Raw genomic sequence first — 23,771 nt, 5'->3', positions numbered from 1 at the left:
TTCATCTCAGTTAAACTACTCGCGAAGTAGCCTATTCATCACACAGACATCACAAGTATCACATGAAAGAGCTTTTTCTCAGCTTTTAAACGATGGTACCCGATAATTGCTGAGTTGAACGGTTCGCGAGAAAAGTACATAATATAATTCAATTTAGTCATACATTCTACTGAAGGTTTTGCGTCCCATGATCTCCCAACCCATTCATCTTGGTGGAATACTTCACGAACCCTTCTTTTAACACACGACAAACCATATATCAGAATAAACAGCAGTATGGTATAAAATTCTCGCCAAAAGTTTTCTGTACCTGTACCAAAGTTTTGTGCTTGTAAGAATATTTTGTGCTCGTAAAAATGATTTGTGTACATGTAAAAATAATTTGTATCTGTAAAAATATTTTGTGCATGTAAAAATGGTTTGTACATCTTCAAATCCGTTTTCTCACTGTGTAGAATTTTTTTTTGTGAATTTGCTAACGATATTTGCACGCACGGATTTTCCATTTGCAAGTGCGCATCTGTTTTCTACAGACATGAAACAGATCTACGGGTACGAAACTAATGTACAAGTACAAAACTTTTTTACAAAATTTCCCAAAACAGCCAATCACAGCACTGCTTACTGAACGGCCAGTCAGCCGATCAGCTCGCTTCTTTAATTCTGAAACGCTGGACATAGAAAATACAGCTCTTGGTACATCCATGTAAACACCACAGTTCAGAAGAGGTGAAACACTTAAAAAAGAAGAGCTATCTTAGCTAACAAGCAAACAGCTCAACTTAACTCTATTCCTTCCCTACTATGAATCTAATATCATTAACTAGAACTAATACAATTCGGATCATTAGTATTATTATTAATGATATAATTGTTCTGTATAGTTATTGTGTTAGTGTTTTCCGACTAGTCATTCCTCCCTTTGTATTTCCCACGTTAATGTGCGGTGCTTTCACGTAACGTTAGCAGAGACGGTTGATAGTATCTTTGACGTTAGCTTAGCCCAGCCAATACTAGCCCAGTTAGCTGCCATTACCTATAGACCTCTCCAGAATAAGTCCCGCCTCCGTAACTTCCGTATCCATCCAACTTCCGGGCGTGGATTATCTATGGGGAATAACATGGCGTTTCGAAATATCATACCGGTAAAACATCTGTAGGTAGCGAAGTTGAAAAAGCTGGTGGGCAGATTGACCTACACACTTCTGCCATATAGTTTCCACTGGATTTTTTGATTGTCGGTGCCGTTTAAGTAGTACACTATAGACTATACTACTCAAACGGCACCGAAAATCAAAAAATCCAGTGGAAACTAGATGGCAGAAGTGTGTAGGCCAATCTGCCCAGCAGCTTTTTCTACTTTGTCACCTACAGAGTTTGACAGGTACGATCTTTCAAAACGCCATGTTATTTCCCATAGACAATCCACGCCCGGAAGTTGGATGGATACGGAAGTTAGGAGGGCGGGATATATTCTGGAGAGGTCTATTGTAGCGTCGGTGGATGTACATGTTTAACGTGGAATGAGTGTCTCCCAGAATGCAGTGCGAGTGAATGCTAGAATGTGTAATGTCGATTATAATAGTTGTAGTTACGTTTAGCATGTTGTGTATTTGTTAGCGTGTTAGTCTCTTTGGTTGTACCTCATGTGCTTATCCTCGTGGTGATGTGTGTAGTAAACCCTTATTGTGTGTAGCATGTGCGGCTGAGACTACCCCTGTGTTGCCCTATGTAGTTGTCTGTGTCCATATGAGTCTTCCTGTTCCAATAAATGGCCGTCCTGGCCAAAGGTGAATCTTGTCTGAGGGTGAGATCGCTACATTGGTGTCAGAAGTGGGATGGGCCCCTCCCGGGGCGCGAAGATCTACGCCAGATCAAGACGGAGAAGAAGGCCGAGGACCAGACCAGCAAGATGGCGGCGGACCTCAGCAGATGTTCCAATGGTCCTTTTAAGGACTAGCCAGCTCGCCGAGCTCGCCACTTCGGAGGATGGAGGACCTGACGGCCCGGCGCGGGACCTGTGCAGGCGACCAGCGGGATCAGCCCTGCACAGCCGACGAGAGCTGCCAGCGCTGGAGGAAGCGGCCCCGGCTGAGGAGTTCCCGGCTCGACGCCGATGTCGATGCTGCCGTCATCCGAGGATCTCATCCATAGAGAGCGCGAACTCTCTGACGACCTTGGAACACGACCACAGCGGCCGGATTTACACCGCCAGCTATGGAAGAACTTCCAGAGCGTCAGCTGCCGGTCGAGAGTGTGATGGAGTCATAGCTGCTAGTTCGGGAGCTTGCGGTGCTCCAGCTAGTGACCAAGAGGGTAACGTCGACCTGTAGAGCCTTGGGAGCTATCGTTTTGTGGACTGTTTGAGATTTTAAGTGCGCACGTTCCAGTTGACGCAAGTCTGCGCAATATTTTTCATGTTTTGTGTGTGAGTTTCTGTGTGTCCCGAGCCTGCTGAGAGGGTCGGGGTCTCCATTTCCCGCCACAGTGGAGCATCGTTGTGCTCGAGAGACAGCCGACAAAAGTTCTACACGAGGGCAGCGCGAGGAGGGACCTCGACGTGGACTGCTGACCGCCTGGAGATCGGCACACTGTGGACAGGTGGCAACGGCCACGAGCTGTCACAGTAGCCAGAGGGGGCTACCGAACGTCCAGGGGTTCCAGCGTATCCGGGGGTTCGGCTTGCAGTGGGACTGTTTGCTGCTGTTTGAGGTAGTGCAGCTGCACGGCGGGAAACTGAGGGCCCAAGCGACACCACGACCCACGTCTGGCCGGTTCTGGTGCTTGTTCGGGGGAGAACTGACGTGACAGAGGCAGCCGAGAGCCCTTCCAGTCGGGAGGGGTTATCGTGCAGCCGGAGGCTTTCCGGTCACTTGGACTAAGCACTGGGACTGACACCGACGCAGCCGCGAGCGGTGAGCTGAGCTGTCATTGCCGGGGACGACAATGGCTCGGGAGGGGGTTATGTAGCGTCGGTGGATGTACATGTTTAACGTGGAATGAGTGTCTCCCAGAATGCAGTGCGAGTGAATGCTAGAATGTGTAATGTCGATTATAATAGTTGTAGTTACGTTTAGCATGTTGTGTATTTGTTAGCGTGTTAGTCTCTTTGGTTGTACCTCATGTGCTTATCCTCGTGGTGATGTGTGTAGTAAACCCTTATTGTGTGTAGCATGTGCGGCTGAGACTACCCCTGTGTTGCCCTATGTAGTTGTCTGTGTCCATATGAGTCTTCCTGTTCCAATAAATGGCCGTCCTGGCCAAAGGTGAATCTTGTCTGAGGGTGAGATCGCTACACTATTGTTACCTACTAATTACCTATCCAGTGCTCGCGTTTTAAACTATACTGTTTATTAGTTCTAGTTAATGATATTAGATTCATAGTAGGGAAGGAATAGAGTTAAGTTGAGCTGTTTGCTTGTTAGCTAAGTTAGCTTGTTACCTAACCTAGCTAGAACATAACAGTTACTGCTACATGACCAAAAAAGTTCAGGGTGGCTTTAGGCTGACTCCCTTCCCTCCCTCCCTTTGTATTTCCCATGTTATATGTGCGGTGCTTTCACGTAACGTTAGCAGAGACAGTTGATAAAAGCAGTATCTTTGACGTTAGCTTAGCCCAGCCAATACTTGTTTCACCTCTTCTGACTGTAGTGTTTACATGGATGTACCCAGAGATGTCCAGCGTTTCAGAATTAAAGAAGTGAGCTGATCGGCTGACTGTCCGTTCAGTAAGCAGTGCTGTGATTGGCTGTTTGGGGAAAATTTGTAAAAAAGTTTTGTACTTGTAAATTCGTTTCGTACCCGTAGATCTGTTTCATGTCTGTAGAAAACAGATGCGCACTTGCAAATGGAAAATCAGTGCGTGCAAAAATCGTTTGCAAATTCACAAACATTTTTTCTACACAGTGACAAAACGGATTTGAAGATGTACAAACCATTTTTGCATGCACAAAATATTTTTACAGATACAAATTATTTTTACATGTACACAAATATTTTTTACGAGCACAAAATATTCTTACAAGCACAAAACTTTGGTACAGGTACAGAAAACTTTTGGCGAGAATTTTATACCATACAGCAGACCCTACCGAACACACAGGTGTAAAGCAGTCCCCTGTACAGTTAGCCGTTCCAGGGTAATCCAGTTTTGAATTTGCAGTAAATTTCGACATGCATGGTTGTCTCCAAATTTGGGCTTTAAGTTTTACAATGTGTTTAAATTGTTCCACATGATTTCATAACGGGCCAAATACAAAATAAATGTTACAAATATCGCCTAGATATTGGTAAATCAGAGGACAGCTGACTGAGTTTGTGAAAGTAGCCTTAGCCTAATGATCACAAAATGCTAAGCATGCATCTAGGCTATTTGAGTTTCTTAAAGCTGAGCTGTGGTTAAATTGTTCAATACATGATTTTATAACAGGCCAAATATAAAATAAATGTTATATATAGCCTAGATATCTGTAAATATTAGATGATCAGATGATTAACAGTTCTATGTAATATGTCATGTTTCATGTTTTTGTAATGTTTCATACAGTGATGCAGGTCTACTGCAGTGAATTTGGCTAAATAAAACTTTGATCATTTTTATAACCTACTACTGTATAGTTAACTTTGGCCTTGGTGCCCTGACATGTGGCCTTTGCGCCCCACACCAAATATGCCCAACTGAAGGCCAAGTGGCCTTGCCCCCAGAATGGTGAAATTCCAAGCCTGCCCACAACCATTCGCTTGCTCGTTCTGCTGCGAAGGACCTGCCTTAGACTTCGTCCACAAATGCCCAATTCAGACAGCAAGCCAATAGCAGATCTGACCACAATCCTTCCCAGCTTCATTCAAGCCTGCTTTTGACATACAGTAGGCCTGGTACAATAAAACAAAACTGGTACCCTACTGATTCTGTTATCTACTTGATGGATTTAATTGTGGCACAAAGCCAATTAAACATGACCAAGGAAAAAGTGAACGGGACAACACACAATGCCACAGTAATATTATGCTATGAATTAAGAATGCTCAGCTCAGCCAGGTTTGTTTGGTGCAGTCAGGATGTAGGCCTATGAATGTGAATGAAAATATGCCCTTCTCCAGTAGCAATAGGCCACCTTAAAATGCACCAGAATAAAAGAATCACATCTACTCAGTAAAGAAATTTTTTACCCTCCCTCAGCACCCCCTCTATGAGCACCCCGAGATGAAAATGAGTTCCAGCGTCCCTGGTTAAATGTTGCACTTTTGATAAGGTTTTGCCTATATTTTGTAATAGTAAATGCTGTCACACTTTTTGAAACTATTTCAGCTTGTGTAGGCCTATTAGTCCTTTCTGAACATATTGAACACACTTTTAAAAATATCGCGATAATACCGAAAACCGTGATAATTTTGGTCACTATAACCGTGAGGTTCAATTTTCATATCATTACATAGTCTACAAATACATAGATATTGTAAATATTTTCTCAGACACAAGAATATCTTCAAGTGCATTGTGTCCTTATTGTGTTGTGTTTGTGCCCTACATGGTTTTGTTAAAAATATATCAATAACAAAGAGATTATTTGAAAAATTGAATTGGTAATGAGAGTTAATTCATTTGATGGACTTATTTGTGTAAATGAAAAAAAAATGTTTTATGGTCTCCCTTTCACCCTTTGTCATTTACTAGCCTACATCGGTAATGGGAATTATTCTGGATCATGGTAGCTACCATAACATTGAAATCAAGTTAGGCTATATTAAATTGTTTTAAAATACTTTTATCAAAAAATAAAAGTTCACATTCTATTTTGTCACTTATATTTAAAAAATCAATCAAATGAGGTAGATAATATTTTTATGAGTTTTGACAGATGACAGGCTTCGTGAGATTCGCCACCGTGTAGAAAACGATGATAGCCACTTGCACACACACGCTGTAGGATGTGATTTGTGTATTTCCTGTGTCGTGGTAGCGAATGAATCGTCGGGCTCTGAATATGTGCACCAGGCAGTCCAAGAATTGGTAAGATGGCGGCTGCGGCAGTGGTTGAATTTCAGAGAGCACAGTCTCTGATCAGCACGGATCGAGACGCTTCCATTGATATTTTACATGCGATTGGTAAGTACATTATGCACTAAGTGTTATATCCTGACACCAAATCACTGTCTTTATTTGACCGTTAATTTGCCATCGTGCTGTCACAAAACAGCCAAATTCTCTTTCGCCCATGGTGTTAGCTAGCCGGTTTTCTTGCTGCTGACTCACTGTGACGGGCATGAGTAGCTTATTTAGCTAGCAGCTACCAAGCTAAAAGCTTGCACGGATACTACATAAGGTAAGTTACATTGTGGTATGTTATGGTGCGTAGCAATGTAATGCTACAGTCTACTAAATGTATAATATAGGTTGCGGAAAGCAGTTTCATTAAGGCTACCCTTTTGTTACCCTTACATCGCTAACGTTATTGTACTAGCTAGCTAGCTAGCTCACTGTGTAGCTCCGCTTCAATCCTGAAGCGGTCATTGCAAGCAGACTTCATTGCTACTTTGTTAGTTAGCAATTATTAAGTTGCTACACACTGCTGTAAGTTACTGTTATGTAGCCCCACAGTAAGATTACATGAATGTCCTGAGAAGTCTGTGTAATAGTTACGAATTTTAAGATAATAACAATCAACGATTGACTGATGTGGGATATCTCCTGTCTACTATCAAAGAGTCTCCTCTTTGTGCTATCGAATACTACTACATAGGTCGCTAATGTTACTTAATCCTATATAGACAGTCAGCGTTATTAGCTGTTGTTACCTTGATTATTTCCCTAGGATGTAAACGGTAATAGCGATAGAAAACAGGCTAGTTCTAGATAGTTAACGGTAAGTTTGCGGAATATAAACCGCTGATTTCTCCAACTGGGATAAGGGTTTGACGCAAAGCATCTTCAGCTCAGGATGACAGTAACGTTAGACTACCATTATTCATTCGATTCATTGTCAAGTGTTTGAGATTTGGCATGCGAAAAAGTAAACGACACTGTATCTTCTTGTCAATTCCGTAATTAATCCGTCGGTTCTTGAAGTTTAGAAACTCAAGACCATTGTTAATCAGATAAAGTCGTTCGTAATTTGAGTCATGGCTATCTCGTTTCACATGATGCGAAACAGTGTGTGTCTTTGCAGCGTTTTTGTTTAACACATTTTGTTAACAATTTGTTCATTGTTGATGCAGTCAAGCGAGATGTCCAAGAGACCGACGAGGAGGCTGTGCGCGTCAAAGAACAGAGTATCCTTGAACTGGGGGGTCTGCTGGCCAAAACGGGACAGGCAGCAGGTGAGGTTTCAGTTCTGTCTTGTTCACACCGTTACTTTTCGAACCTCACCTATCATTTTTATCCTAGACCACAATAGATAGGTTACATAGCTTTTCAACAACTTGTTTGATGCACTTAGGGAAATTATTTCTCATGACCATCGCTACCAACCTTGTCAGTACTCTACTGATGTGACTGGACTGCAGAATATAAAACTACTTAAGTGGTATGATGGTTAACTAATATCCTTCTTACTCTATTCCCAGAGCTCGGTGGCCTCCTGAAGTATGTAAGACCCTTTCTGAACTCCATCAGTAAAGCCAAGGCAGCGAGGTTGGTGCGCTCCTTGCTAGACCTCTTCCTGGACATGGAGGCAGCCACAGGGCAGGAAGTGGAGTTGTGCCTGGAGTGCATAGAGTGGGCCAAATCTGAGAAGAGGACGTTCCTGCGTCAAGCGCTAGAGGTATGTCATGGATAGTCTGCACACAGTCTGGCAGCTATCATAACATATATGGGAAGCTGTGTGCATAATTCCATTAAGGAATTTGGTGTGGAAGCGTTTTGCGTGTGGTGTATATGGAAACCGGTTTAGTGTAACGTTAGTCTGTGTGGGGAAACATTCCAAAACAACGCCTTGTGAGAAGTTCCAAGTAACTGCAGATTCAGTCAGAAAACAGGTAAGGAGGAGTAATTGTTGCTGCCTTGTGAGAGTATTTAAGAAAGAAAGCCCCTCAGTCTTTGCCCCCTCACCTTTCAGTTGCGTTCAAAAGTACAGATCTGATATGCTGTTGTCACAAGGTCGGTTCGTTCGCCGCTCACGGGCCTCGAACCCGCCACCTTGACACACACGCCGGCATGGGAGACGAACGCTCTAACCACTGAGCTAAAACCCCAGGCTTCCAACTCAACAGTTAGAAGCGTTCTTAAGGTTAGGGCTGTGAGGATTTACACGGGCAACTAGCACGCTAGCTCAGTCTGCCTCAGTTACACTGTCTCCGGTCTGTGTGCTTGTCATGAAGTGGTGAAGCTATGGTTGATTCTGAACAACGCTCCTGGGCATGTAGTGGTAGTCACAGAAAATAATCAGGCTGAATTTTTGCTGTGGTGATAGGATCTGCTAAACTTTAGTTTGTACTCTGGAGCAGAACCTGAAGCCCACTTGCCTGCCCAACCCATATTACTACAAGAGTCAATAATAGTTATGGTTATGGGATTTGGCAGACGCTTTTGTCCAAAGCGACTTAAATAAATAAAACAATACAATAGTTAAATCAACAGTGAACAGTTTAAAGAAATTGGTAAGACTACATTAAGGAGAATAGCAATACTAAATAATAATGTCAATGCAATCAATGAAAATAAACAATGAAAATAAAACAATGAAACTATACTATAATATAGTATACAAACCATAACTCATAAGAAACGCTTAATTAACTAAGTGCATGCTGAACAGCTATCCTCTTGAAAGACTCAAAACTATTACAGGAAGGAGAGCACTGGGCAACTCATTCAAGAACCACTGAGGAAAAGAGTCTTGAATTTAACCTGCCGTTATGGCTGATGCTCATCAGAAAACCGCAAAGGGCGGTTGGGGATGTACAGCTTGATCGTAGAATTGAGATGGCAGACAATAATATGAAATGACCTCAGTTTAAGTTAGGAAGTAGCACTTTTTTACCTGGGGATTGATGGGGAGAAAATATGAGGCCTACATTTTAGTCTGGCAGCAGGATGTTCAGTTGATGAAGCTAATGTGTGTCCTCTCTGTGACTGGTCCATGTTTAATGGTGGTTTAATCTTGAGACCATCTTTGTTCTGTGCAGGCACGCTTGGTCTCGCTGTATTTCGACACCAGGAGGTACCAGGAAGCCCTGTTGCTAGGTGAGCAGATGAGCTGAAGAGCAAGTTGTCTGACCTAGACAAAGTGTGTGTCACTGTTTTATTTCTGTTCTCTCCTGAGTCTGACTCGCACAGATATACTCTTTCACTCATACATGCATGCTAGCCTGCTTGTGCAGCATCATACAATCAGTGAAAATGTGTCTCAACTTGACACTGAAACTTGAACTTGAACTGAACTTGAATAACCAGGTGGTACATGAACACATTTTATTTTATCATCATTAATACATTGTGAAGTTGGTGCACCTTCCTCAGTTACTCAGATCCAGAATTGGTTCAGTTTAAATTCAGCCACACGTGGGACTAAATGTTAAAACCTGTGCCCTAATGATTAAGTGATTTAAGGACCCCAATAGCCAGTTCCATCAACTTCATATACATAAAGACCATAGACATGCACAAGGCCAGGCCTCACCACAACCACATCACTGATGCTTAACACCAGTTTATAACAGAAAGTTTATACTGTGTTTTTAGCAATCTTTTTAATGGCGTTGTATTACATTATGTGGAGTCAAAAAAGCAACCGTCTCTGGTCTTTTCTCAGGCTCGCAGCTGTTGCAGGAGCTGAAAAAGATGGATGACAAAGCGCTGCTGGTGGAGGTGCAGCTCCTGGAGAGCAAGACATACCATGCGCTCAGCAATCTGCCTAAGGCCCGCGCCGCCCTCACGTCCGCCAGAACCACAGCCAACGCCATCTACTGCCCGCCCAAGCTGCAAGCAGCCCTTGACATGCAGTCGGGTGAGTCTGCAATTTGAGTGCCCTGTTCCTGCATGATGTGATTGCCCCTGTCAGGAGGCTTTGAAATGGGCTTCTGAAGCTCCCTGGTCATGTCTCCTTCCTTTTTTTTCTTTCCTTCTTTTCTTTCTTTTCTTTCTTTCTTTCTTTCTTTCTTTCTTTCTTTCCTTCCTTCTCTTTCCATCTCTTTCTACCTGCCCACTTCCCTGGGCTCTATTAGCTGAAGGATTGCAAAGAGAAATTGTATTTTCTTGATACAACTAATTCTAATAAATGGTTGTATTGACAGAAAATGCACATCTAATCTCCTAATAGAGTGGTGTAGAAGTTCCATAGCATTATAGGTATCGACAGCTGTCATGTGATTTGTCTCTTGTGATAAACAAGTGGACTTCTTTAAGTATTAAAGCAACATTTAAGCACTTTTTCTCTGTTGCACGCACAATATTTGTTTATCCAGCACTGGCTTTGCAAATAACATGTCCACAGACAAGGTAGGGTATGTTGCATGATTTTATGAAAGTATGATGTATTGCGATATCAGAAGCACGTCAAATTTGTAGTTTCTTATGTCTCATTCCATCGAACTACAGATCCGCTACCCGATCTGGCAAACTTACATAGTGTGGTTATAGCCGATAGAAGGCTGCAAAGCGAATGCAGAAGTGTTGTTCACCCTGTTACGAGTTGATGAACCATTGAAACTATTTTGGAAACATTATTTTAAGGTACAAAAAAGTCTTTGGTGTTGCTTTAACCTTCTAACACTGTTCTGGTCAAAAATGACCGATTTACACATTCCCTCTACCATAAATATGGCATTTTTCATCAGATTGCCTCAAGATCGTATGATATCCTTCACAAAAGGCTTTTGAACACATAGAATTTATTTTGACTACTTTCTTTGAATTTTGAGTGGTTTATTCAACGTAGAAACACTTTTGTTTACGGTCAAAAATGACCGCCATAGGAAATGAATGGGAAAGAGTATAATTTTCATCCAGGAAGTAGAAGACATCTCCTTACACACACTCCTACAACTTACCACCAATGTTCCCACACACATGCATGCATGCACACACACCCACACACACACACAAACAGACACACATAAAGTACACACACGTACACCCACTCACAGAGACACACACTCACAGACACACACACACACACACACACACACACAGTATACACACGTACACCCACTCACAGACACACACACTCACAGACACACACACAGTATATGTTGTCAGTTCATGTTGTCATGTTGCCACTTGCACGTTTGAACCACCAATGTTCGCACACATAGGCATTCACACACATACAGAAACACACCCACACACACACACACACACACACACAAACAGACACACACACACATGTACACCCACACACACACACTCTCTCTTTCTCTCTCTCTCTTTCTCTCTCTCTCTCAAACACACAGTTCATGTTCTCAGTTTATGTTGTCATGCACTGTGCATGAAGAATTCGCACACATTCACACACATACAGAAACACACACACAAACACACATGATGTAGATGTTAATGTTCTCATAAGGGTCTGTTTACAATAATGTTCTATTGAATAATATTTTTTGTCATGGTATTGGTATTTAAGAGCAGTTAAAACTGTCCGAACAGTACATTAAGGGGGGTAGCAACGAACAGTGTTTAAAGGTTAAGGGCTAAATAATTTTAACAATGTAACATGTGGCAGAATTTGTCTCTACAAGCTGTTGTGATGTTGGGAAGCTTCACGACTCAAGTTTCTCCAGGACGCGTACCAGGTGGGTGTCTCCAGCATAGAGGCTCATTGTCCCGTTCTGTGTATTAGGCATCATCCACGCGGCAGAGGAGAAGGACTGGAAGACGGCGTACTCGTACTTCTACGAGGCATTCGAAGGCTACGATTCCATCGACAGTCCGCGGGCCGTCAAGGCCCTCAAGTACATGCTGCTGTGCAAGATCATGCTCAATGCGTAAGCCAACCTTCCATCAAAACACACACATAATCACTCTCCTACCTCATCATAATTTCTTATACAAAGCTTTACTTTGGCCACATCATTATGCTGTTGTACAAATATGTTATGAAGTAATGTTTTTAACCAAAAATTACCCTAATCTAACTGCACGCCTACTTGTAATACACATGGTTCCTTCCTGTGAATTCAGCCTTTTGGCGGAGATCTTACTGATGCATGAAGAGTTTGTGGAATAGGAGGATGACAAAGACTGCAACAATGGCTGATGTGCTTACTGCTTTGTTTTGCAGGCCTGAGGACGTCCAGGCATTGATAAGCGGCAAACTTGCCCTGCGTTATGCCGGCAGACAGGTATGTGAGCCGCAGGGCATCACTACACGCTCCAGAGGTTCATGGCTGTCAGCTGTAGGACAAAGGATGCTCTGATGGCGTCCTCAGTACGAATCTTCCATAGCCACACTCACCCGCAGACAAACATGCTGGGGTGGGCAGTTTTTTTGTTGAGAAAGGGGCACTGCTTTGTTGCCATTAATTTAGGATACTCTTTAGTCCACATCACTCACTAGTCATCTCCAGATGTTACTCTTGTTATGCAAATGGAGGTTATACCCTGCCTCTGGGGGACTATAATGGCAAAGGAATGGGGATGTGGTTGTGCAACGTCTATGAAAATCTTGAGTGTTATTTTTTTTTAAGTATATTTTTTTGGCCTTTTTATGCCTTTAATGATAGTGACAGGAAGCGAATGGGAGAGAGAGCAGGGGTGGGATCCGGAAAGGACCACGGGGCGGGAATCGAACCCGGGTCGCCAGCGTACGGTGCAGGTGCCCCAGCAAGTTGCGCCACAGCTGGGGCCCTTGTGAGTGTTATTGTCAGGTGTGAACTTCCAGTGTAAAAGTAGTCAAGATTGACCTGAATGCTCACATACATTAGTCTTAATAAAATAAAAAAATGTTTGTTTAAATCCACACACACACACACTGCTCACAGACTCGCTTTGTGGATTTAAATGCCTGAACGTCTCTCATATGTTTTTTGTACTTGACAGACAGACGCGCTAAAGTGTGTGGCCCAGGCTAGTAAGAACCGGTCACTCGCTGATTTTGAAAAGGTGAGACAAAACACAGCTGGCCATCTAATTCTTTCTCACACTCTGGAAAATCTTATTATTCATGTGTTTTTGCAACCTGTGTGTCTTCCCTTCTGTGTCTGCTCTCCTTTCCACTCCTCACTTTCTACCCTGCCCGCCCCACCCTCTTCTTCTTCGTCGTCTTTCCCTCTAACTTTTTCCCTGCTCTATTTGCTTGAGCTCATCAGCTCTAAAGATGTGTTGTGTATATGTGTCATATTTGGTTGTTAAGTCATGATGCAATAATGTGCCGATAGTTCCCCTTTTTTGGGTCCAACTCGTCCCAGAGCCGCTCGTTATTTTCCATAGATAGTAAAAGAAACACTTTTTTTCTTCTTCTGCTATTCAGAGAAGCGTATAAGAAAATGGTGTCAACCTAATAAAATCCTATTTTTCACGGTGGCCTGGACGTTACCCTTGATTATATCATCTAGCTGCAAAGCTACACTAAGTCTGTTAAAGTTAAGCTTTTTTTTTTTTTTACTCTCACTTTAACAGTGGTGATTGTGACAAGGTGTACAGGTTGTGAAAACCAGCTGCCTGCGCAAGTTAGCGCTTTTGGACGTTAAAATTTTAGAAAATGGAGGGGAAAAAATGTGTTTCAGTATTTCTCAAAGCCCTTTTATCCCTCTCATGCCAAACATATTTAGTTTACTGTCATAGAAGATTAAATAAAATAGAAAATATATGTTCTAAAAGCTGCAATCAGTGATTTGAGGCATTTTCCTTAAAAGAAAAAAACAATTACAGAAACAGTTGGCAACTAATTTAATAGTTCACGACGAATCAATGAATTAATGGTAGCATCCCTAGTGTCTTATGAGTAGAATGTGAATGCACTGCCCTCTGCTGCCCCTACCAGGCACTAACGGAATACAAAGCTGAGCTGAGGGATGACCCAATCATCAGCAACCACCTGACCAAACTCTACGACAACCTGCTGGAGCAGAACCTCATCAGAGTCATCGAACCCTTCTCCAGAGTCCAGGTTGGCCACAGCACGTTCCCCTATGTTTATTTGTTTATTTTTTTTGTTTTTGCTTTGGTTTGGTATGTTTTGTAATGTTTGGAGATATCCTTTAGCAATTCATTTGTTTTTCTAGAAGCCAGTGCTTCATGTCCAGGATCTTGTACTAGTTCAGGAGATACTTTACTAAATACTAATTGTGTACAAAGTTTTTGTCCTCATGGTGGCCTCTTTCTTCTTCCCCTCACAGATTGGGAACATTTCCAGTCTTATTAAACTGTCTAAGGTGAGATCATTTTTTTAAAGAGCTGGTCTATGGTGGTGTCTGATCCACAATGCTTCTGGTTTGTGAGTAGACAATGACGTTTGATTGTTTGTCCCTCTTTTGAGTTCAGGGTGACGTTGAGAGGAAACTATCTCAGATGATCCTAGACAAGAAATTCCATGGTAAGTGATCACAACACTGTAGTGGGTTTGTTTCAACCTCTGATGAAAAACACCTTCAATTTGACATGCTTCCATAAGACGCTTCTCTAAGGCTGGTTCATGGGAGGTGCATTCAGAGGGGGAACTGGTTTTCTTTGAACTTCTAAATTCTTTGCTAATTTCAACACACCCGTGGGGTATTCTACGAAGCGTGCTGAACATACCCAGGCTTCCTTTGGATAACCTGGGGGGTGTTCCATCAACCTCGCTAAAGGCCAAACCTGGCTTATTTCGATAAGTCTCGCTAATTTTAGTGAGAATTCCATTCCATTAATGAGGTTAACGTGAATCCCAGCTTGGTAACTATGGGAATTTATGCCACAGAACTAACCTGCTTCGTAGCAGGTTAACTTTCAAGCTAAATTAAGCTGTGTTGCAAAAAAAACCAATCAGTCGGAAAACGAGTCCAAAAAGATGGTTCCGTCAACCTGTGCTTTCGTCACCTGTAGCCTACAACTTCAAAAATAGAAGTAGGCCTAGAAATGTTTTTTTCCGGCAGTGTCACCAAGCATGGATTTACACATTCACTAGCTCCAAAGAATGTATGAAGATTGACATGCGTGTGGTTCTAGGAATCTTGCTACTCTGCATCACTTACGTTCGGTGGTGGTGTAACGTGCAGCAAGACGGCATAGGAAAGAAAGTGTTTGCAGGTTCGCTTCCCATAAGAAGTATTAAGGCTACATAGTTTATCACATTGATAATGGCATTTTTAGTTATAATCTTTAATGAAAGACATATGTCTACTGCTGATAAAGGGTCATGCACATTTGGTAGGCTGTTCAGTGACAGCTTTGCCAGTGGGCTATATTATATCTGATGCAAACCAAAGGATAATTCTGTAGCCTTGGCAGATAATAAAATAAACTGCTTCATGTGTCGACGATTGTTCGATTGACGATTGTTCATGAATGTCAAATCAACTATGTGCTACACAGATTAAATACTAGGCATAAATTGAATTGAAAGCCATTGCATTTCAGATAATTTTATTTCAAACACTTTGGGACTTATGGGAGACAATAGGCAATTATATTGATAGCCTACTAATTTATTTTATGACCACCTACACCTAGACAATAATTTGGAGTGAACTCTTTTAATCTAAGAACGTAAGCTATAGATAGTTTTGAATATCCATATGCATATCCATAAGTTGTTTTTGAGTTTATACTATTTATTCATTCACTCGTTTTGTTCAAGCATAGACTGTATAGTGTATATGTGTTCAAGAGTGAAGCCAATCAAACTCGCAATTGATTTCAAACCATTAGCATTGTTGTTTTAAATGTATGCTTTCATTATTCTCCAATTTCTGTAGGCAATCTATTTTTTTCTCTCATGTTAAATTTGATGACTTTCGATGAAAATCCTGTAGATGGCGCTTGCCAAATCGAACAGAAATCGTCTAGTATTGGGCAATTCCATGGAAAATTACGTTTTTTGTAACATCCATAACGGCAATAAAATGTGATGGTATGGTATGATGTGAATGATTACATGAAATTTGAGCATTTGCTATTTTTGGCTGAAGAATGTATATGAGAAAAAATGCACAAAAAATGAATAGTAACATTCACATCATACAAATGCCAAGGCATTTCACTGGCGTTATGGATGTGACAAAAAGTCAATTTTCCGTGGAATTGCCCTATTGTCTTAATTTTTTTACTACATATATCCTCTTTTCGTCAATCTACTGTTTTGGTCGACTGTTCTACCTCGTGCACGAGCAGAGATGAAGCTGACTTAAACCTCACTTGAATAAACGAGGCCAAGATGTCGCTAACTTGAGTTAATGGAACGACTTCAGCCACAACTGAACACTAGTTCAAGCCAGGCTATTTCTGTTAAAGGAATTATCCGGAGTAAAATGCACTTTAGATCAATTTACGGATGATTGGGAGTACATACGTTGAGTTGACATCCAAATCATGTCATTCGGATGTGTTTTAAGAAAGTTCGATGTTACCGTTTTTAGTCAAAACTCGTCAGCATGGAAGTGAGAAGGGCATATTATTTCGCCGCTACAAAACGCTATTTTTATACCTCTTCTACAGTTCCAAACAACATTACACTTACGTGGTAGTGAGTAGAGGGGTCCCTAAAGCCAAACCGAAGTATCCCGAGGTCTTTATGTGGTCGGATAGAGAGTCCAGAATGAATTTCATCAAGCCAGTACCTTTCCGGAAATGTTGTCATCTTTGCTGCCATCTTTAGGGGAAAGTCCGTAGGAGTCAATTGCCAAGTGTGCTCTGGAAATTCACAATTTTGTCGCCGTTTAAAAAAAAAAAAAAAAAACATAGTTAATGATTGAAATGAAGTTGTATGGACTGGACTATGTTTTTTTTTTTTTGTTTTTAAACGGCGTAGAAATTGTGAACTTTCCCCTAAAGCTGGCAGCAAAGATGACAACATTTCCGGAAAGGTACTGGCTTGATGAAATTCATTCTGGACTCTCTATCCGACCACATAAAGACCTCGGGATACTTCGGTTTGGCTTTAGGGATCCTCTACTCACTACCACGTAAGTGTAATGTTGTTTGGAACTGTAGAAGAGGTATAAACATAGCGGCGAAATAATATGCCCTTCTCACTTCCACGCTAACGAGTTTTGACTAAAAACGGTAACATCGAACTTTCTTAAAACACATCCGAATGACATGATTTGGATGTCAACTCAACGTATGTACTCCCAATCATCCGTAAATTGATCTAAAGTGCATTTTACTCCGGATAATTCCTTTAACCCATTCGCGCTGGATGCTGCATGACGCAACATTGACCCTCCCGCTGGATGCTGCGTAGCGCAACATGCTTTTTATTTCATGTTTCTAGGTGCTACAGAGGCTTAGATATTACATTTTGGTAAACGTTGACAATTTTTTGTATGTTTTCAGAAAACCCTCAGGAAATAAGGTTATTTAGTCTAGAATGCCATAGGATTCTATAGGCGTTTTTAGCAGGCATTTTAGGAGTAAATGGGTTAAGTGCTGCCTTCATTAGCGAGGTTGATGGAATACCCCCCTGGATCGACAAATACGAAACTCTCAATCAGAGTTAAATGCTACCACGAAGCTAACTTACGAGTAAATTTGTCAAGCTAGGTTTCCGTCTAGTTTCAATGCGCGTTCCCATAAAAAGGCTGTTTATCGCGTCATTTTACTCACCTTTACAAAATGGATCGATCTAGAGCGGTTTATTTTACGCAAGAGGACCAGGTTTGGTTGGCAGCATAAAGACACCATGGTGATCTAGCGAGGCTAAAACAGAACCACTTTCGTGTCACAGCATACCCCGGCTTTGAGCGCAGCATACCTCGCTAACCCACTAATCGAGCTTTGTAGTATACCCCACTGAATCCATTGTTGGCTTGGTTTACCATTAGACCTCTCTGAAGAGCAGGTTCGCCCAGTGGCTAAATTCCTTCGACACCAGTGGTTTGTTGTTTGTATTGTGTGTCAAAAACATCATAATGAATTTTAATCCTTGTGGTTGTGCTGCAGGCATCTTGGACCAGGGAGAAGGCGTCTTGATCGTCTTTGACGAGCCCCCAGTTGACAAAACATATGAGGCAGCTCTGGAGACCATTCAGAACATGAGCAAAGTAGTGGACTCGCTCTACAACAAAGCCAAGAAGTTAACATAGGTCAGTCAAAGATGTTTGAGCATTGTACTGCTCCACCTTCAGGCCTCTGAGCTTGTTGTTGGTGAAATGGTTTTCATGCAAAATAGCTCGCTCTCTGTCAAGTATCGCCTTCATGCACAAAGGGCCAATTAAATTGCAAGCTCTGCAAAGCAAGGACCTTATTTGAATTAGTTTTTTTTTAAACAATTAAAAGTAATACTACATTGATGACATGTCATTCATACTGTTGTATTTAATTCTCTGATCTGTGGGGATCTTGTGTGAAGGGCATGGAGATGCACTTTGATGAGTAGCCTGGAAACAAGGCAGCATTTATTATGACCGCTGCCCAGCGAAGCGGCAAAGGGTTTTTTTTCTTCCGGATTGTTTTTTTCCTTTAGTAATTTTGTGTCAGTGATTCCCGGGACACTGAAAGACGGGTTCACGAAAGTTGTTGGGCATTTAGCCCTACAAGGATGTTTTGATCAGTCGCCCCCCCACCTGACTGGACCCCCAAAGGAGGATAGGGTGGGGACAGTTTTCTGTAAATATCTCGAGAACCGTAGGGCCTAGGAGGACCACATTTGTTTAGTATATTGGTCTCAAGGGGCCATGTCCACCCATCCTATAACCACTCATTTGATGTATAGCGCCACCTAGTTAACAATGAAAAAGCAATAACGAGGCATTGTAATCGCAGGTATCTTTGGCTGACAGGTTCGAAACTGCACGGAATTTGAAGTGTAGGATCATTATGACACCCGCAGAATGCACGCCAAGTTTCGTGGAATTCCGTTCATGGGAGACCATACAATAAATTAATAAATGTGTACATTTAGTGACTGTACACTACACATGCACCCACACACTCATGAACACACGCAAACACACAAAGATACATGCACACACATGCAGACACGCACACACATGCAGACACACACACACACACACACACACACACAAACATAAACGCACACACACACAAACATAAACGCACACACAGGTATGCACACACACACATGCACTAATGAGCATTTTCATCTTGGGATTTAACAGGGAACCTAGTTACTGTGACCAAGTTGTTGGCTTAGTAGCCTACATTACGTTGAGCTGTTGCAAACACGAGAGACGTCCTGTAGGCTACTGTTTATGAAATATACCCCCATTTTCTAGCCTCTCGGGTATCGGCTATCGGTATTACACGTCCCCCATGGGCAACGCTTAGCGACAAGTTAATTGCATTGTCGTCCGAAAACTTCTGCATGTGGCATGACTCAAGAGCTGGTGCTAAAGTCAGACGTGTACAGGGTGAACAGGAGCGGTGAAAGCACAGTCCCCTGAGGCGCTCCGGTGCTGCTGATCAGTCTCTGAGAAGCAGTCAGTTAGCCTGACGAACTGTGGTGTCTCCATCAGGTAGTTTGTGATCCAGGGTACCAGGTGACCATCTGCACAAGCTTGTCTCTTAATCTGACTGGCTGAATGGTGTGAAAGGCGCTGGAGAAATCCAAGAACATGATTCTCAAAGCTCTTTCCCCCTTGTCCAGATGAGATTGTGCTCTGTGCAGTAGGTATATGAGGGCATCCTCCACGTCCACCTTCTCCTGGTATGCAAACTAGAGCAGGTCAAGTGAGTGGTGGACCTGGGGTCTGAGGATGTGAAGTAGCAGTCCCTCCATGGTCTTCATCATGTGTGATGTTATAGAGACTGGCCCAAAGTCATTTAGCTCACTGGTATGTGGCTTTTTTGGATAAGACATGATGTCTTCCACAGTGCTGGTACCTTCCCCAGTCAGAGGCTCAGGTTGAAGACATGCTGCACAGGCTCCCCCAGTTCCACAGCACAGGCTTTAAGCAGTCTATGACACTCTGGGCCGGCTGCTTTCCTGTGGCGAAGTCTCCTCAGCATGATTCCTGAACCTGATTCGCCATGATGGGAGGAAGAGTGATCCCTTTGTTGTGTATTGGGAGGAGGGGTGCATCTGTGAAAGTTGGTGCCTGTTGCGATGCAAATGTTGGAAACGTTTCCCAATCGAGTCACCAGACTAGATAGATAGATAGATAGATAGATAGATAGATAGATAGATACTTTATTGATTCCCAAGGGGAAATTCAAGGGTCTCGGTAGCATACAGACATCACACACAACATGCACTTACAGCAGAAATGGTAAACATAAGTATAAGTATAAACATATAACTAAACTCCACTGTACAATAAAGACAGTAGAAGATAAGAAAACTAACAAAACTAAATACTAAATATACTATATAAATTAAATTTAAAAAGTCCAATGTGCTTGAGGGTGATCAAGCATAAGACGCTTGTAGTGACAGGGCCGGGACTGGTAAGGTGCTCAAGGGAGTGAGTGTCATGGTGAAGGTGCAAAAAGTAGTCCAACCATAGTCCTTTAGTTATGTGTGCATGGTAAGGTGCTCAAGAGAGTGAGTGTCATGGTGAAAGTGCAAAAAGTAGTCCAACAGTGCAAGAGTAAGGCCTAGAGACCAGCATAAATAATATGGACAAATAGGAGAGTAAAGTATAATGTAAACAAGGTAATATAAAAAACTATGTCAGCGCAAGAAAAGGTTGAGGTAATAGGGTTATAGCCATTCATTCATTCAGTATTGTAGCAGAAGCCTGACCGCAGCCATTGATCATGTGTGCTAATATAGCATGAAAAACAGTGTAGCAGTAAAACAGTAGTGAAAACATTAGGCTGTGGACATTAGTAAAACAGTAGGAAAGCAGTAGTGGGCAGTCAGTACTCAAACATGGAGAGGGTGGAGAGGCAGACAGACTAAGCAGAGAAGTCTATCTGTCCTCTTCCCTTTAGTGAGGCATTTAACAGCTCAATGGCCCTGGGGACAAATGACTTCCTCAGCCTTTCAGTTGTGCATGGCAGTGAGCGAAGTCTCTTTTGCTTTTTAATAGTGCTGTGTAGAGTGGATGACATTCATTGTCCAAAATGTTGATCAGTTTGTTCAGGGTCCTTTTGTCAGATATTGAAGTGATGCACTCCAGTTCAGCTCCCACTACAGAGCCAGCCTTCCTTACCAGCCTGTCAAGTCGCCCAGCATCCTTCTTCTTTGTGCTTCCTCCCCAGCATACCACTGCATAGAAGAGGACGCTGACCACAACAGACTGGTAGAACATCCTGAGGAGCTTGCTGCACAATTGAAGGACCGCAGCCTCCTCAGGAAGTACAGCCTGCTCTGTCCTTTCTTGTAGAGTGCGTCGGTGTTGGCTGACCAGTCCAATTTATTGTCCAGGTGGAGACCCAGATACTTGTAGGTGCTTACCACCTCCACATTGACCCCATCAATGGATACTGGTAGCAGAGCGGGCTTAGACCTTAGACCTTAGGCCTAGAATCCATCTCCTTGGTCTTTGAAGTGTTGAGTTGAAGGTGATTGAGTTTGCACCAATGCACAAAGTCCTCCACCAGGCTCCTGTACTCCTCTTGCTCGTCCCTGATACACCCCACAATTGCAGTATCGTCAGAAAACTTCTGCATGTGGCATGACTCTGTGTTGTAGCAGAAGTCAGATGTGTACAGGGTGAACAGGACTGGAGAGAGTGCAGTTCCCTGTGGCGCTCCGGTGCTGCTGATCACAGTGTCAGAGAGACAGTTCTTCAGTCTGACGAACTGTGGTCGCTCGGTCAGGTAATCTGTAATCAGGTTACCAGGTGAGCGTCCACACCCATCTAACCCACTTGGTGAATTAGTTTGGATTTTTTCAGGCTAGCGGTAAACCATTACTCGTATGGATTTAGCTCTCCTCCTAAAACCTGCCCTGACTATGACCTTGGCCCTTATAAGAGGTTAAATTGGCTTAGTAGGTTTCAAACCCACTGATATTGTTCTATCCACATTTAGACCATTCTTACATAGTGGGGCTCTACACATATGGCTTGGTGTAATTTCCTATTGTGGCAATGTAGGACATCTTAGGAATGCTGTAATATACAATGAATATTACAACATGTATGAATTTGTATACAACAACTTTTTTGTCTGTTTGGTAGTAGCTCACGTGGTGTATGTTTGTCCATTTGTGTGTGCTGTCCCACAGGAGAGCACTGGCGTCGTCACTGGGCCTCCATGTGGCCAGTTCTCCAAAAGACTCCAGGGAGAGGGGGCGCGATGGGGAGAAGCAGAAGTCTACACCCAGGACAAAACAAATGACAAAAAAAGACATGAGAAGAAAAAGGAAAACCAACCCTACCCCACCCCACCCCACCCCACCCCTTGCAAAAAAAAAAAGACAAAATGTATAACAAACTGACAGGGTTCTTCTGGCCCTTCCAGCTTTCACCTGGAAAGTTTTTGAAACATGGTCAGTGTCCCTAGCTATCTCCTTAATGGACTACTGTCAACTTTACCCCAAACCCCGACCACCTACCCCTCAACACTTAGGTTTTTGATTCTGGGTTTGCGTTTGTTTTCTGTTTTCCTTCTTGTCCTCTGTCACACACCCTTCAAGAGGGTTATCAGGGAATCCTTCTGATAATACAGCAGTTACACAACAAAAGAGTCATATATACACACGCGCACACACACAAAAAGAGTTCTATACGAAATGTACATATACAGATCTGTCCTGGAGCTCTGCAGGCAGGCCAACCCCTGGACTGAAGGTTCAGCTGTGTTGCCAACACCCGCGCCCCTCTCCCAGAACGTGGCACTGGACGTCAGACCCCCCCGACCCTCCCTCCTCTTCTGGACACGTCCATGAGCTACACCAGATGAACGGTTTCAAGGGCCCCCACCCTGTACCCCTACACCCCAACCTCCTTGAGACCCCATGCCCTGCTCCCACCCCACTACACCCGGATTTGGCTCCACTGCGTGTGGATGGGGTGTAAGGACTGTTTGTATCCGGGCGAGGGTTGGGCCGATGTATCGAGGGAGGATTCCATCACAAGGTGGGGCATGAGGCAACTGCATCCTGCCGCCCTAATTCTCCTCCCACCTTTGCACCCCCACCCCAGCCCAGCCCTTCCCAACCTTTCCAGCTCCCTGTTTGTACATAACGTTGCCAAGAGCCTCATTCCATGGCTTCAATGGCCGTCACCCTTTTTTTATAACGCTAAAAACATAATAAAGTCACAATGGGAGAACTTGTCTGTTTCAGTGCTTATTAATCTTGATCTGATTGAATTGTGCCTTCATTTATTTGAATCTCCAGCTGTGTATCAGTATAAAATGTAAATCTCCTATGAAATTACTCTGTAATCAGTATTACAGAGTTTGCATATGTTTCCATTCAAATATGGGGAAATACAACTGATATTTGTCAAATGTGGCAAGGTATTTGTACTGTAGCTAGTATGTTGGGCAGTTATGGGACATAGAATATAGTCGAAATTCGGACGTTGTGTTTTGCTTCTATATCTCTACCCACTACATAGTCGGTGGTACCTGGCTGGTTTATGAATTCAATAGTTTCGAGATGTCGTGTGCTGGTACCTGGACTGTTGCATATGGTTGTAAACAGTGACTCCTGCTACTCAATGAGTTTGTCAGTCAGTGCTACTTAGTCCCAGTAGATTGTTGTCTGATACATTTACCACAGTTCTTTTGCTAACACAGTAGTTCAGTTTGCATCTCTCAAGTGTGTGCGTATGTG

The 23,771-nt window shown here is 42.8% G+C and overlaps 1 protein-coding gene across 1 annotated transcript; it reads left to right on the top strand.

Moving 5' to 3' along the window:
• Positions 1 to 6,003: 6,003 nt before the first annotated feature.
• LOC143102382 (26S proteasome non-ATPase regulatory subunit 11A) lies at positions 6,004 to 22,357 on the top strand. Its single transcript, XM_076265927.1, has 13 exons — positions 6,004 to 6,106; positions 7,216 to 7,317; positions 7,564 to 7,760; positions 9,124 to 9,181; positions 9,750 to 9,944; positions 11,781 to 11,925; positions 12,222 to 12,282; positions 12,980 to 13,042; positions 13,923 to 14,048; positions 14,278 to 14,313; positions 14,423 to 14,474; positions 18,020 to 18,162; positions 22,215 to 22,357. Exons 1-12 carry the CDS (start codon positions 6,016 to 6,018, stop codon positions 18,160 to 18,162), a joined length of 1,269 nt encoding a protein of 422 aa, XP_076122042.1. The 5' UTR covers positions 6,004 to 6,015; the 3' UTR covers positions 22,215 to 22,357.
• The last annotated feature ends 1,414 nt before the right edge of the window (positions 22,358 to 23,771 follow it).

Source organism: Alosa pseudoharengus, unplaced genomic scaffold (assembly GCF_046254945.1).
Source record: "Alosa pseudoharengus isolate Yale_2024_CS ecotype anadromous, Long Island Sound unplaced genomic scaffold, YU_APseudo_1.1 YU_APseudo_1.1_scf_4, whole genome shotgun sequence".
In the NCBI taxonomy this organism is placed as follows: domain Eukaryota; kingdom Metazoa; phylum Chordata; class Actinopteri; order Clupeiformes; family Clupeidae; genus Alosa; species Alosa pseudoharengus.
Note: the sequence above shows the minus strand (reverse complement) of the source record. Positions and strands in the feature narration are given on the sequence as shown.